Raw genomic sequence first — 16076 nt, forward strand, 5'->3', positions numbered from 1 at the left:
ATAAGTATATTTGCTCATATTTTAGTACGAAGCCTCCTTGTTTTCTGATCTGCTTCTGTTGGGGTTCGTTAGGTAGACGTTTTTTTGTTACTGCAATGCATTACGATAATTACGGTAATCGACGACGGCATGCTCCAGAGACTTCCGCCGGCCGAGCCGTCTTGTGGCACTCGTACGTTACTACAAACTACAGTTACAAACAGGCACCAGGAGTTTACCGGTATCCACCGTTGTTTGCATGTAAGCTGAAGCTAACTGAAGCTAACTGAAGCTAACTGAACCCGGGCGCCGATGTGTTCCCGGTGATCCGGCCGAGATTTCGGCGGGGGTCCCGACGCCGATGCGTCACTGGGTGTCCGGGGCTCGGATCAGGAGGATCGATGCGGGCCGTGGGCGCGGTGGAGAGGACAGCGGCGGAGAGAGGAGACGGACACGGTCCAGCTATATACTAGGTTTTGATCTAGTCTTGTTTCCTTTGTTTTCTCCCCCGGCCTGTATTTGAGGCCGGCCTTTATTTGTTTGTGTCGGCCACGGCCCCGGCCATTATCGGAGACCCGGCTTTTAATTGACTACCGGCCACTATTAGAGGAAATATGGTATTCCTTTTTCAGCGTTTCCTGATTAGTGAAAGTTGCGTAACGGAGGAACTGAGTCTGTTTCCTCTCGACTGTCTGTGGAGACACAAACGGCTTTTTGGAGATATTTTGACAAACATTATTCATTCATTGCTTCAACTGACAGCTGACTCTGGAGACAATACTGTCTGTGGGTCCAACAACTACAGACAATACTGTCTGTGGGTCCAACAACTACAGACAATACTGTCTGTGGGTCCAAGTACTACAGGGATGGAACAGACTCATTATATATAGGAACAAAATCAACAAACTTATCCTTTAAGGGACTAGTTAAGGGAAGAGTTAAGGTATAATTACCTAGTGGGGGGGGGTCCAGGCGTCCAAACAGCTCCCTCCAGCCAGCATCCATGAACAGGCTGTTGAATTTACTGTCCAGGGAGGCCAGGTACTTGGCCAGCGGGTGGGGTCCTGGAGGGTTGAGACAGAGATGAAGCATCATGGGAAGGTTCACGGCTAGCTGATCTACCGTCTAAGACTACAGAGAAATCTGATTGGCTGAAACCCAGCGTACCGATAGGGATGATCAGAAAGCGGACATAGCTCAGCCAATCAGGCGTCTTGCTGGCCAGCTGCTCCACAAAGCAGCAGAGGACGGTGCTGAGGTACGTCTGGTCTCCGCCCACCGCCACCTTCACCGTGGGAGGAGTCTGGGAGTTACAGTTACAGCTGGAAACACATTAAAATAATACTTTAATATGGAGGAGTCTGGGAGAAAACCCATTAAAATAATACTTTAATATGGAGAAGTCTGTGAGAAAACCCATTAAAATAATACTTTAATATGGAGGAGTCTGTGAGAAAACCCATTAAAATAATACTTTAGTATGAAGAAGTCTGTGAGAAAACCCATTAAAATAATACTTTAGTATGAAGAAGTCTGTGAGAAAACCCATTAAAATAATACTTTAGTATGAAGAAGTCTGTGAGAAAACCCATTAAAATAATACTTTAGTATGGAGGAGTCTGTGAGAAAACCCATTAAAATAATACTTTAGTATGGAGGAGTCTGTGAGTTACAGCTGGAAAACACAACAACAAAATAATACTTTTAAACAGTTTGAAATAAATAAAGCCTCTCATGATAAATAATTAGATAAGAGAGAATAAAAGCCCTCAAGTGCTCCTTAACTAATCTTTTTACTCATCCCTTAATTATTCCCTTACTCTGTCCTTACCTAGTCCCATTAATGGGGTATTGATAAGGTATTGATATGGTCAGATGTTGACCAGGTATTGATAAAACCAAGTATTGATAAAATACCAATATGACCAGGTATTACAGTAATAAGACCATATATTGATCAGGGATTGATTAGACCAAGTTTTGATCAGGCACTGATAAGACCAGGTATTGATCGCAGACTGGTTAGACCAGGTACTAATTAGGTATTGATAATATCAAGTATTGATAAGATCAAGCACTGATTAGGTACTGATAAGACTAGATACTGGTCGGGTATTGATAATGCCAGGTATTGAGCAGGTATTGATGAAACCAAGTATTGATCAGGTATTGATAAGACCAGATAATAATAATTCTTACAATCTCTGGATCCGGCTGATGACAGCGCTGAAGGCAGCCTGGACATCAGCTGCTGAGACGGTGCACACGATTGGCTGGCTGTCACCATGGAGAACCTCAGAGAGATACTGAGAGAAAGAGAGAGAGAGAGAGAGAGAGAGAGAGAGAGAGAGAGAGAGAGAGAGAGAGAGAGAGATCAGAGAGAGAGAGAGAGACAGAGAAAGAGAGAGAGAGACAGAGAGAGAGAGAGAGACAGAGAAAGAGAGAGAGAGAGATAACCGTGAAGAGGAAGGAAGTTTAATCTTCAAATAGAGATGACAGACAGAAAGGTAAACAGACAGACAGACAGACAGACAGACAGACAGACAGACAGACAGGCAGACAGACAGGTAAACAGACAGACAGACAGACAGACAGACAGACAGGCAGACAGACAGGTAAACAGACAGACAGACAGACAGACAGACAGACAGACAGGTAAACAGACAGACAGACAGACAGACAGACAGACAGACAGGTAAACAGACAGACAGACAGACAGACAGACAGGTAAACAGACAGACAGACAGACAGACCTGTCCCTGCCAGTCTGTGGTATTGATCAGGATGATGGAATCAGGAAGCAAATCATCAGAGAACAGGATGTGGTTCAGCTGGTCCAACACAGACTTCCTGGCAACCTGGACACACACACACACACACACACACACACTCAGGATAAGCATCAGCAGCTGGTTGCTCCAGGTGAAAGTCTCCACTCTAACACTGAAACTAGCAAGCTAAAATCACTTCCTCATGCCACAGTTAACAGTAGTCTAAGTTAACAGTTAATATGAACTCATTTAAACAAAAGTGAGAGAAAATCATGGATAACCTAAGCAATTTTTTACAGATTATTTTTTGACATATTTGCCTTTATTAGATGGTTTAAAGTTGAGAGAAACAGGAAACATTAGGAGAGAGAGAGAGAGAGAGAGAGAGAGAGAGAGAGAGAGAGAGAGAGAGAGGGTACACACCGGAGACCTGAGCCTCCGGGACGTCCCGACTGGAGGCTCAGCGGTAGTATCAGGATTCATTTGACACTACAGCCACAGACTAGATGAACTGATGCTAACAGACAGCAACACTGACACCAAGTGGTTCAACTGTTCATTTCAACAGGGTTAAAGCTCTGTAGTTCGACCTGAGGGACTTCCCCCTGTCACTGATCAGGTGGAAAAATGTTATTTATTTCATAAATGGATAAGATAGATAAATATTGTGTCACTACTCAGCGTACAGATCATACAGAGTAAAGTGCATTTACAATAAACACATTAACCCATTAATGACAGGGATAAAGGGGCTGAGGACCAACTCACTCAGAGTTATGAGACACACAAATACACATAAAACATACCAACAGTTAACTGGCTAAAACTGGTTTGGTTCTTCATCGGTTCGGTGGTTTCAGTTCATATTGCTGATGTAAAACGCTCTGTTTGTTTTCCATCTATCAGACTGGTCGCCATGCCAACGGCTGTCTCGCTTCCCGCCTGGTAGAGTCTTAGTTTAGTGATGTGAACTCACACTTTACATTCAGACTAGCTGAAGTTTAACTGATGCAACAGGCTGCTGTGTGTTAGACACTAATACACACACACACACACACACACTGTCTCTCTATCGGTCTGTCTCTCTACCTGTCTGTTTCTCTAACTGTCTGTCTAACTCTACCTGTCTCTCTCTCTGTCTGTTTCTCTACCTGTCTGTCTGTCTCTACCTGTCTGTCTCTCACTGTCTGTGTCTACCTGTCTGTCTCTAACCATCTGTCTGTCTCTACCTGTCTGTCTGTCTGTCTGTCTGTCTGGCCTACCTGTGCAGGGATCCTGGAGTCAGGTGATGTCTCACTGTCGAAGCTGCTGGTCCTGTCTGTCTGCCCTTTAGAGTTCTGTCTGTCCTTCATGGAGATGCTCCTGGGATGGCGAGACAGCTGAGTGCCTGTCTTACTGCAACAAGAACAGACAGACAGGTTACAGACAGCTGAGTGCCTGTCTTACTGCAACAAGAACAGACAGACAGGTTACAGACAGCTGAGTGCCTGTCTTACTGCAACAAGAACAGACAGACAGACAGACAGGTTACAGACAGCTGACCGCCTGTCTTATGCAATACTCCTGTGTGTGTGTGTGTGTGTGTGTGTGTGTGTGTGTGTGTACCTGGGTGACATGTGTGTTTGGGACTCTGTTTTACACAGTTTGGCCGCCGGGCCGGCTGAGTCCGTTCCCATGGCAACCTCCTCCTCAACTTCCTGTGAAGAGAAGAACAACCTACTGACTCATATTTCAACACACACACACACACACACACACACACACACACACACACACTACAGTGGGTAACCATAGTGTGTGTATGTGTGAGTGTTCCCCTGGTAAACAAATAAATAACAGTGTGTTTATTGTGATAAAATAATAGACAACAGTGTGTTTATCCTGGCAAACCAGTAAACAACTGTTTTTATCCTGATTACAAATAAACTCGTTTTTTTTATCCTAAGAACAAATTAAAAAACAGTGTGTTCATCCTGATAAACCCCCAGCCTCACCCCCGGGCCGGCCTCCTCTCCTCTGGGCTCCTCTGGGTGCTGGGGCCCCTGGGTGCTCCTCTGGGGCCCCTGGGTGCTCCTCTGGGGCCCCTGGGCTCGGGGCCGGTCCGGAGACAGCAGCTCCGCTCCCTGATGAAGCAACAGAGCGGTTACACACCCCGACCTCCAGGGGGCGTCCGAGAGGCGAGACAGACCCGCTGAACTGTGTCTGTCCCACTGTCGTCAAGTATAAGTCCAGCGTCTTTAGTCCAGCAGCATAACAGAATATACAGTAAGTACTACCTGTACTACAGAGTATCAGTGGTACAGAATAATTACACTACATTACATTTAAAAAGTGTATAATTACACTATAACAAAAGAGTTTGTAAAATCCTGAAGTCATGATTTGGTTTTACTGATTTTATGTCCTCTTTTATATGTTTTCCTTATATTTTATATTTTGCGTTATTTTATTCTGTTTTACTGCTGTGTTTTGTACTTGCTTTGTGGAGGGCTTTGTAACACTGTTAAGAAAGGAGCTATACAACTAAAGTTAATTCTTCTGCTTCTTCTTCTTCTTCTCATTATTATTATTGTTATTATTATTATTATAGGGAATACTCACAGCTGCAGTTTGCTCCTTCTGCTGGCTTCTCTGACTGTGGAGACTTCCGATCTCGGTCTGGGAGCTGGACTGAGAAATCCCCTCGAAGAACGGCCTGTTGTCAGACACACAGCACAGGCAAGCTCGTTAACAGCAGCGACGAAGCAACAGCTGATTTAAAGCAGAGCGTGCTAACTCCATGTCACACCAGACAACATCAGTACTCACTAATACAGATAATCACAAGACAGTCTGCATTAGATTTCTGTGAGCTGTTTATACTTTGACTTTTACTCTGTTTCAGTCTTAAAGGAGTTCCAGTGTGATTGGAGTTTCTGCTCATTTCCTGAATTCCATGATGGTTTTACATCACTGTAGATGGTTTTATATTTTTCTTTTGTCACAGTTGTTTGTTTGTTTGTTGTAAATCTTTTGAAACAAACACTGTCTAAATATTAGGAGTTTCTCCCAGTAAAGTAGAGGGCAGCAATTTAAAGCCATAATTGTGTAAAATCTAGCTTAAATTTCTGTTTTATTTTACAGGCCGTAGCTGGTGGAAGCGTCTTGTTTCAGTTTGACTGCGTTGTGATTGACAGGAGGCGGGCCTTAACGTAACCGCAGAGAACGTCAGCTATTGGTTGAAAGATTTCTTTTGGAGAGGAAAACGTGTAAATCGGACATGTAACGACCCAGAATTGTCCTTTAAGTTGTGTGTCGGGCTGCTGGACAGCTAAGATGTCTTCATGTTGGGTTCAGGCCAACCTGAGCTTGGGTTTGGGCGTGCTGAGGACGCTGTCGTTGTCCTCCAGCTCCGGACCGCTGTCGCTCGGGTTGTAAACCTCCAGGCTGTCGTACAGAAGGTCCAGGTCTTCTTCTGCCTCCTGGCTGCGCTCCACCGGGTCGGAGTCCAGAACCTGCAGGACACACGGTGAGGAACCAGCAGTACTGCGTGATAGGAGTCACATTTGTCACTATGGTGCCGTCAAGCCATCAGCAATAAACATATGATGAGTTTCCAAAACACCCACTCTCCCATACTGACTGCTGGCATGAGAGTGAAGGACATTCTGGTTTAGTACCGAAGTCATCTGAAAACATTTACTTATAAAATAGTTCATTTTTTGATGACAGAATCATTATGTTTTTCAAATATTGCCTGATCATTTTCAATTTCAGGTAGCAAAATGGATATCTAGTGTTTTGTAATGAAACCCCTCATATGAAGCATGAAAAGAAAGCGTTGAACCATTTGGAAGCACTTGCATATAAAATTGTGTAGAAGCAGCGACTGACAGATGAATGATGTGATTGATAATATCAACTGATTTCCCTTTTTGTCTTTACATTTAATTTCCTCTGCCAGATTCTTACAGGCAGAGCGAGTCTCAGGCAGTGTGTATGTGGTAGAACAAACTGTGGCATGACAATGTGACTGAATAGGTGATATAACTATAATAACATGATATAATAGTATGGATGGGCTAAAATACTATATGATCACATATTGAGTTTATTACCCAGTTACAGAATGTTATTCTGAGGCATAATTAATATTGTTTATCAGTTAATTGCACATTGCACGACTTGAATATTTTAAATTAATTTCAGGTTTGGGCAGATTTGAATAGTCTGCATGTAGTGGAAATACTTTCTATACTATACAGTTTCTATACTGGAAATAAGATTATAGATCCTCAAGGATATCCTCCCCAGGATATAACTGCTCATCAGGATACAACAGTGTGAGTGTATCAGGACACAACAGTGTATCAGGATACAACAGTGTGAGTGTATCAGGACACAACAGTGTGAGTGTATCAGGACACAACAGTGTATCAGGACACAACAGTGTATCAGGACACAACAGTGTATCAGGATACAACAGTGTGAGTGTATCAGGACACAACAGTGTATCAGGACACAACAGTGTATCAGGACACAACAGTGTATCAGGATACAACAGTGTGAGTGTATCAGGACACAACAGTGTATCAGGACACAACAGTGTGAGTGTATCAGGACACAACAGTGTATCAGGACACAACAGTGTGAGTGTATCAGGACACAACAGTGTATCAGGACACAACAGTGTATCAGGATACAACAGTGTGAGTGTATCAGGATACAACAGTGTATCAGGACACAACAGTGTATCAGGACACAACAGTGTATCAGGATACAACAGTGTGAGTGTATCAGGACACAACAGTGTATCAGGACACAACAGTGTGAGTGTATCGGGACACAACAGTGTATCAGGACACAACAGTGTATCAGGACACAACAGTGTATCAGGACACAACAGTGTGAGTGTATCGGGACACAACAGTGTATCAGGACACAACAGTGTGAGCGTATCAGGACACAACAGTGTATCAGGATACAACAGTGTGAGTGTATCAGGACACAACAGTGTATCAGGATACAACAGTGTATCAGGACACAACAGTGTATCAGGACACAACAGTGTATCAGGATACAACAGTGTGAGTGTATCAGGACACAACAGTGTATCAGGACACAACAGTGTGAGTGTATCGGGACACAACAGTGTATCAGGACACAACAGTGTATCAGGACACAACAGTGTATCAGGACACAACAGTGTGAGTGTATCGGGACACAACAGTGTATCAGGACACAACAGTGTGAGCGTATCAGGACACAACAGTGTATCAGGATACAACAGTGTGAGTGTATCAGGACACAACAGTGTATCAGGACACAACAGTGTATCAGGACACAACAGTGTATCAGGTGTAGCAGTGTTTGTACAAACCTCATCAGTGACTTTGAATCTCTTCAACAGAGCCACAAACTTCTGTTTAAAGTTGGGTTGCTGTGTGGGAGCGACAGAGACAGAGGGAAGAGAGGAAGAGAGGAAGGACAGTGAGAGACAGTAGAGACAAAGATGAAAAAGTCTGTCAGAAAAGCCCAGTGCACATGAAAAGCCAATTAATTCAATTAATTAAAAATAAATCTGGAATCACATAAAGTTGAAAGTGGATCGTCTCTTCAGAGTTGTGAGTTCTGCTCCGCTCCTCACCTGAGTCATGGAGGTTGTTCGGATCATTTTCCTGTGAGACTTCTTCGGCTTTCGTTGGACATCATCATCATCGTCATACAGGTCCTGAGACAGAGGAGGAAGGTAAATGTCCTGGGTGTGTGTGTGTGTGTGTGTGTGTGAAATATACAAACATGATTACATTATATTACATCATGTGTTTCTCTCAGGCAGGTTGACTGCAGAGTATTACATTACATTACAGATCACTACATGACAGAGCGTCATTTCTCTGATTGGTTGGAACAGAACAGGTGTGAGGAGCTGTCAATCACCTGAGGTGGGACGGCATCATCGCTCCCTTCCTGTTCGGAGGAGAAGCTGTCGTCATCGTCCTCCCAGTACGCCTCCATGTCAGGGGAGCGGTCTGGTTCAATAAACATTAGTCTGTATCAATACATTCATTTAATAAACAGGATAACGTCATCACTGCGTTCCTGCTAGAAAGTGTCATTAAGCTAGGCTATAATGGAAAGTAGTGCTGAAACGATTGATCGACAGAAAATGAATCGATTATAATTTGGATAATTGATTAATCGTTTGTCATTTATTAAGTAAAAATACCAAACATTTTCTGGTTACAGCTTCACAAATGCTAAGATTTGCTGCTTTTCTCTGTGTCATATCATTTTAAAATGAATTCTTTGGGGTTTTTGGCTGCTGGTCTGAGTGAGGAAGACATTTGCAGAGTCACTTTGGACTCTGGGAACTTGTGATGAGCATTTGTCATTTTTAACATTTAAGATAGCCATAAGTAGTCTAGACATAGACTAAATGATTAATCGATTAATCCAAAAATTATCAACAATGTAAATAATCTTTAGTTGCAGCCCTAATGGAAATACCTGAAAATTTATGTGTGAATGAATTTAAATGAATTGGACATTTAAAGCTCCATATTCTCCACTCTCCAGAGTTTTATTTTGTGTCTTTCTGTCCATTCAAAGCTGTGTGTGTGGTGTCATGAACCAAAAACACTCTCAATCCATTTCTCCACGTTCATTTTCCAGCATCTCTCTGAGCCTTACCAAGAACAGGCCGTTTCTGTCTCCGTGTCTTTAAGGCTCATTAATATTAACGACCCTCCGTTCCGATCGGCTAACCGTTTCGAGAGCGAAACGTGAGACGCCGCGGCCCGGCGGCTACAGGTAGGGAAAACTCTCCGGTAATAAACGATGACGACCGCTCGACCGCTTTGAAAAAAACACTTTGTTAGTCTATTATTTCTTACAGAAATGATAATGAGCGAACCTTTGTGACGCCACAAAGTTACGGAAGTCCAAACGGCTCGTTTAGAGGCTCGCTTTTCTAATATGGATTGTGTGGATTTAGTTTTGATACTTTCACCATGTTTAGATACACATCCAACTCCTTTATCATCACAGAGGAGAGGGAGTCCTGCTTTACACCATGTGGAGCTTTAAGAACCAGCAGCAGCACTGTTGGTCCAGGAGCTTTTTGGTATTTCGGTTTCGACCAATCAGCTCTCGATACCACACCCGAGCCTCGTGTAAAATAATCCTGCGACTGTAGAATGATCATGGATGATGAGAAGTGAAGGGAACAGAAGGTCAAGTTCAGTGTTTCCCCTACCGGGCTTGGTCTTGTTGCCATGGTTACCGCTAGTATCCTCCTGTTCGATTGGCTGGCTGGACAGAGAATGGACGCTGAGCTCGGCCGCTCGCACCGCAGCGTCCTTCAGGTTGCTATGGAGACCGAGGATCTGAGCTCCGTCTGTTGGATGCTGCATCACCTAGAACAGGCACATGCATGTACACACACACACACACACACACACACACACACACAGGCAACCACCCACACATACAGACACACACATATACACACACACATAGATGAATGCACCCTCCAATACACACACACACACATACACACACACATGGACCCAGGAAGTGGTGAACAGAGCAACCGACCGACAATACCTTCCATAAAATTGCTTTACAGATACATTTTTTTATTCTCATTCTTATTAGTAAAATTTAAAAAGGTCTAAGTGGCTTTACTTTGAGTTTAACCTGCTACCTGTCGTCCTGCTACCTGTCGTCCTATCAGTCGTCCTGCTACCTGTCGTCCTATCTGTTGTCGTACTACCTGTTGTCGTACTACCTGTCGTCCTACCTGTTGTCGTCCTACCTGTTGTCGTACTACCTGTTGTCGTACTACCTGTCGTCCTACCTGTTGTCGTCCTACCTGTCGTCCTACCTGTCGTCCTACCTGTTGTCGTACTACCTGTCGTCCTACCTGTCTTCGTACTACCTGTCGTCCTACCTGTCGTCCTACCTGTTGTCGTACTACCTGTCGTCCTACCTGTCTTCGTACTACCTGTCGTCCTACCTGTCGTCCTACCTGTTGTCGTACTACCTGTCGTCCTACCTGTTGTCGTCCTACCTGTTGTCGTCCTACCTGTCGTCCTACCTATTGTCGTACTACCTGTCGTCCTACCTGTCTTCGTACTACCTGTCGTCCTACCTGTCGTCCTACCTGTTGTCGTACTACCTGTCGTCCTACCTGTTGTCGTCCTACCTGTTGTCGTACTACCTGTCGTCCTACCTGTCGTCCTACCTGTTGTCGTACTACCTGTCGTCCTACCTGTCTTCGTACTACCTGTCGTCCTACCTGTCGTCCTACCTGTTGTCGTACTACCTGTCGTCCTACCTGTCTTCGTACTACCTGTCGTCCTACCTATTGTCGTACTACCTGTCGTCCTACCTGTCTTCGTACTACCTGTCGTCCTACCTGTCGTCCTACCTGTTGTCGTACTACCTGTCGTCCTACCTGTCTTCGTACTACCTGTCGTCCTACCTGTTGTCGTACTACCTGTCGTCCTACCTGTCGTCGTACTACCTGTCGTCCTACCTATTGTCGTACTACCTGTCGTCCTACCTGTCGTCCTACCTGTCGTCGTACTACCTGTCGTCGTACTACCTGTCGTCCTACCTGTCTTCGTACTACCTGTCGTCCTACCTGTCGTCCTACCTATCGTCGTACTACCTGTCGTCGTACTACCTGTCGTCCTACCTGTCTTCGTACTACCTGTCGTCCTACCTGTCGTCCTACCTGTCGTCGTACTACCTGTCGTCGTACTACCTGTCGTCCTACCTGTCTTCGTACTACCTGTCGTCCTACCTGTCGTCCTACCTGTCGTCCTACCTGTCGTCGTACTACCTGTCATCGTACTACCTGTCGTCCTACCTGTCGTCGTACTACCTGTCGTCCTACCTGTCTTCATACTACCTGTCGTCCTACCTGTCGTCCTACCTGTCGTCGTACTACCTGTCGTCGTACTACCTGTCGTCCTACCTGTCTTCGTACTACCTGTCGTCCTACCTGTCTTCGTACTACCTGTCGTCCTACCTGTCGTCCTACCTGTCGTCCTACCTGTCGTCGTACTACCTGTCGTCGTACTACCTGTCGTCCTACCTGTCTTCGTACTACCTGTCGTCCTACCTGTCGTCGTACTACCTGTCGTCGTACTACCTGTCGTCCTACCTGTCGTCGTACTACCTGTCGTCGTACTACCTGTCGTCCTACCTGTCGTCGTACTACCTGTCGTCCTACCTGTCGTCGTACTACCTGTCGTCGTCCTACCTGTCGTCCTACCTGTTGTCGTACTACCTGTCGTCCTACCTGTTGTCGTACTATCTGTCGTCCTACCTGTCGTCGTACTACCTGTCGTCCTACCTGTTGTCGTACTACCTGTCGTCCTACCTGTCATACTACCTGTCGTCCTACCTCCGCCATGTTGATGACTCCCACTGCCAGGGTTTTGTATCCCAGGATGGTTCGGTTCTTGTATCTCTTCCTCCTCTGCAGCATCACATGTAGACGGTTCGCGTCTCGCTTCAGGAAATGAGGATACTGAAGACATGGTTGGGGGAGGGGGAGGGGGGCGAGTGACGGAGGGTTGGGGGGGGGGGATGTACCATGAACCATACTGTTCACCATAATCTCATTGGTCCCATAACACAAATGGAATATGCAGTGACCAAAAAAGTGATCACTGCATAGGCATCAACTTCACTATTTATATTTGTCTAAGAAACAAATTGAAAGCATTTAAGCAGAAGCCTTTAGATCAAAATGGCTTTAAGAGAATGAGAAACACAGAACATTCAGTCAGGTGATCCAGACTGGTGACTGTATAATGATAAATGTCTCGTAACCTGCAGTGAGAAGGTGAGCTCCAGGTCCGTCTCCATCAGGCCGTCCGGAGGGAGGAGGTACTCGTTGGATCGCAAAGTCCGCTTGGAGCCCTGAGAGACAGACAGGCAGACAGAGAGACAGACAGGCAGAGAGACAGACAGGCAGAGAGACAGACAGAGAGACAGACAGGCAGAGAGACAGACAGGTAGAGAGACAGGCAGATAAATAGAGAGATGGTCATATCTGATCTCTGTCACCATGACACTATGACAGTGTGGAGTATGTGAACAAGAGCGAATAAAGTACAGCATGATCTCCTGAAATTTTCAGCTTCTACCAAGAAGATTTTTAGCTAAAGTTTTTCTTATTTAACCATGACCAAATCCTTTCCCTAACCTTAACCAAGTTGTTTTAGTTGTCTAACCATAATCTTAACCCAAACCTTAACCGAAATGGATTTATATGTCTGAACTTAACCGTTAGCCAACCTTTAGCTGAATTGCCATGTTAAATTCATCATGTCAAATTCATGTCAAATTCATGTTATTGTCACAGAAGCCAATTAATGGTGGAGGGATGCAATTTTCACATAATTTGTGTCCAATCTGCGTTTCAGAGTTCCTGCTCATTTCACAAGATTTTATGAGATCACGTTGATAAAGTTCATGAAATGACCAGAAAAAGTAGTTCCATACTTCGATCATATACAGCAGCATGACATGACATGACATGACATCACATGACATCACATGACATGACATGACTGCAGAACATGGACCGGGACGACTCGTACATTAGTCTCAAAAACAACACTGACACAGCGGCATGAGAGCAGCTACAGGAGCAACTCCCTTCGGTCGGTTCATAGACTTCCATGCTAACAAATGTTTTACTGATTAGGCTTGACCAGATGGTACAAATAGATAAATAAAAATTCTGGAAGTTTCTATTGAACTACTTGGTTATTGCTGAGCAGTTTCCCCTCACCTGGATCTTAACAGCGATGACCACTGAGCTGAGCTCCCGGTCCAGCTCCCTCAAAACCATCAGCTTCTTCAGCGTCAGACTGCACAGCCTGCAAGAGGACAGAAGAAGAAACCCTGAGCCACCATAGAAGAAACACATTTTAAATGACTCAGCACTGATAATCGAAAAAAAAATGTGTATTTGTATTTCTATTTTATCCGTGGAAGGTTGACCAGTACGACTACAGTCTTGTCGTTCCTTTGTTGTCTAGAGAAAACATTAATCTGCTATAGAGTATTTTATTTTCCATCCCAGTACAGGGAATCGAACCAGCATCCTTCCAGTCACAACTGATCTGAAACCTAAACACCACCAAGTAAGAAACTGATGCAAACATGAGAGAAAGTTTTGTAAAATTTGGACAAAAACTTCATTGACACGTTGAGATTTGGAGAAAATACAACAATCTGAGCTTATGTTATGTTAGGGCTGGACGATAATTCAATATTATCGTCTTTCAGTGGGATTATATTGGGATGATCTGGTGATTTTGGGATATCGAGACGCACAGTTCTGCTGTCTGAACTGATGAGAACAAGCAAATTTTATTTAGAAACTCAGACAAAATGAAGTATGGTAGGAATATTATGTGAAAATTTCAGTTTAGTTTGACATCACACCAAACATCACCATTCGGTTTAATATGATGAACATTAATTTGATTATTTAACGTGATTGAGCCATATCGTCATATATATCGATATCGCAAAAAAATTCTTATGATTATTCGTGATATTGATTTCAACCATATCGTCCAGCCCTATGTTATGCTGCGATAACAACAAAGACTCTAATACCCACAATGCCTTGCGGGGCAATCGGGGAACCTGGTGTGTTCTTTGTCACGCAGTGGTAACCTGTTATTTATGCATCATGTTGTGCTGAGGCCTAAAATATGAGCAAACGGAGATCTCAACCACCACAACAGACATCTTCCATATTTACAAATGGCCTTTTCATTTATAATGTCGATGTAAGACAGACAGGTGAAGGCAGTTTCTAGGTGTGACTAATGCATGAGGTGTAAATGTGAGCCTCTCCTGACTTGTTCTCCTGGGATCTCATTATCTGAGGATCATGCTGGGACTCCTGTTCCCGAGCACAGAGCAGCTAACACCGATTATCTCTTCACACACACAGCACAGCCACTTTCTGCAGCACTAGATTTAATGATCCACACATACAGCCTTAGTTAGCATGCACAGTGTGTGGTAAAAAAAAAATCACAAATTTAAACACCTGGAACTTTCAAAGATATATGGAATGAAATATCCATTTTCAACCTGAGAAGATGAAAAGATGAGATGAGAGGCTGAGGAGACGATGGGATGAAGGGATGATTGTTCATTTTATTCAGGTCTGAACCACCTGGAGCAGCGAGACACGTAACTTAAGCTGTCAGTAATTTGAATACATTTTGCACCAAATCAAATGTTTCCACAGAAATTAATACCATTTTCTGTTTTTCAATAAATTTGTTTTATTACTTTGTACATACTGACAATTTGTCAGGCTGCAGCAGAATTGATGTTGAAGGCAGTGAATGAAAAAGATGTTTTAGATTTTTATTAATTCATTTATGGATGTCTGAAACAGGTGCTTGTTGTTAAATGGTGTCAAAAAGTTCACAAAGGGGCTAAAAACAAACGAAGAATAAAACATTCAGAACAACCTCAGCTCAGTGAAAAAAATGAGAAGCAACATGTTTCATAGATCTAGTGAAGAGCTGCAGTTTTGCTCACAGTAGGAGTTTGTTGACTGTTAACTAGAGAATATAACCAGTGTGGCGTCTCTTCACTAGATCTATTTAACTTTGTTTCTGGCTGCAGCTCGACTGCCTCCGGTCTGTCAGGCAACATGTTTCGACCAGCCGACCATCGGCTCGTTGTTTCTGCCATCTTTGATCCCTTTATACCAGACTTAATCTTTGCCATGAAGAAAAACAGGTTGCTGCTTCCTGAGTCAACCCAACCATTTAAGAAGATTATCTCTGACTGGTCCAGTTCGTTAACCCCACACAGACACGCTGCTCGTAATCCGCCCGGCAACAGACAGGTGGAGGGATTGGAGGCCGAGGTGTGTGTGTGTGTGTGTGAGAGAGAGAGAGAGAGAGAGAGAGAGAGAGAGAGAGAGAGAGAGAGAGAGATTTGGGTTTGGTTGAGGACTACACTAATTACACACTGTATCTTAAATCTTCAAGACATTTAATCTACTGTAGTCCTATCTAGTATATCCTATTCTTTGCTGTTTTAATGACCCAGAATCCCCTCAAAGATCAATAAAGTTAATATTTTCTTATCTCTAACCTTAACCCATTCACTGTCTCCATGCTGTATTTTTATCCAGGTCAGGGTTGTGGTGGAATCAGGGCAAACAGAGCAGCAACGTCTTCGAGCTCCTCCAAGGCATGCTGGGAGATGTAGTCCCCTCCAGCTCCTCCTCCCAGGCATGCTGGGATATAGAAGCTCCTCAACTGGCTCGGCTGAAAC

General features: G+C 44.1%; 2 protein-coding genes across 2 annotated transcripts in view; one reads left to right on the forward strand and one right to left on the reverse strand.

Moving 5' to 3' along the window:
• The window catches only part of LOC139913241 (phosphofurin acidic cluster sorting protein 1), a 30568-nt gene that overhangs the window by 10422 nt on the left and 4070 nt on the right, over positions 1-16076 (reverse strand). Inside the window, exons 2-17 of the mRNA XM_078291731.1 lie at positions 13549-13636; positions 12582-12671; positions 12151-12276; positions 9991-10150; positions 8673-8764; positions 8380-8463; positions 8113-8172; positions 6096-6247; positions 5355-5448; positions 4748-4876; positions 4359-4450; positions 4016-4148; positions 2736-2840; positions 2182-2288; positions 1150-1304; positions 936-1046 (exon numbers count right to left, since the gene is read on the reverse strand). Of these exons, the coding sequence (XP_078147857.1) occupies positions 936-1046; positions 1150-1304; positions 2182-2288; positions 2736-2840; positions 4016-4148; positions 4359-4450; positions 4748-4876; positions 5355-5448; positions 6096-6247; positions 8113-8172; positions 8380-8463; positions 8673-8764; positions 9991-10150; positions 12151-12276; positions 12582-12671; positions 13549-13636 (1778 nt within the window). The remainder of the gene's footprint in view (positions 1-935; positions 1047-1149; positions 1305-2181; positions 2289-2735; positions 2841-4015; positions 4149-4358; positions 4451-4747; positions 4877-5354; positions 5449-6095; positions 6248-8112; positions 8173-8379; positions 8464-8672; positions 8765-9990; positions 10151-12150; positions 12277-12581; positions 12672-13548; positions 13637-16076) is intronic.
• Positions 10490-11404, forward strand: LOC144538499 (uncharacterized; the record flags this gene model as incomplete). Its single annotated transcript, XM_078282706.1, has 1 exon — positions 10490-11404. A coding segment is annotated over one exon (915 nt), but the record flags the coding sequence as incomplete, so codon positions are not given.

Source organism: Centroberyx gerrardi, chromosome 3 (genome assembly GCF_048128805.1).
Source record: "Centroberyx gerrardi isolate f3 chromosome 3, fCenGer3.hap1.cur.20231027, whole genome shotgun sequence".
Lineage (NCBI taxonomy): Eukaryota > Metazoa > Chordata > Actinopteri > Beryciformes > Berycidae > Centroberyx > Centroberyx gerrardi.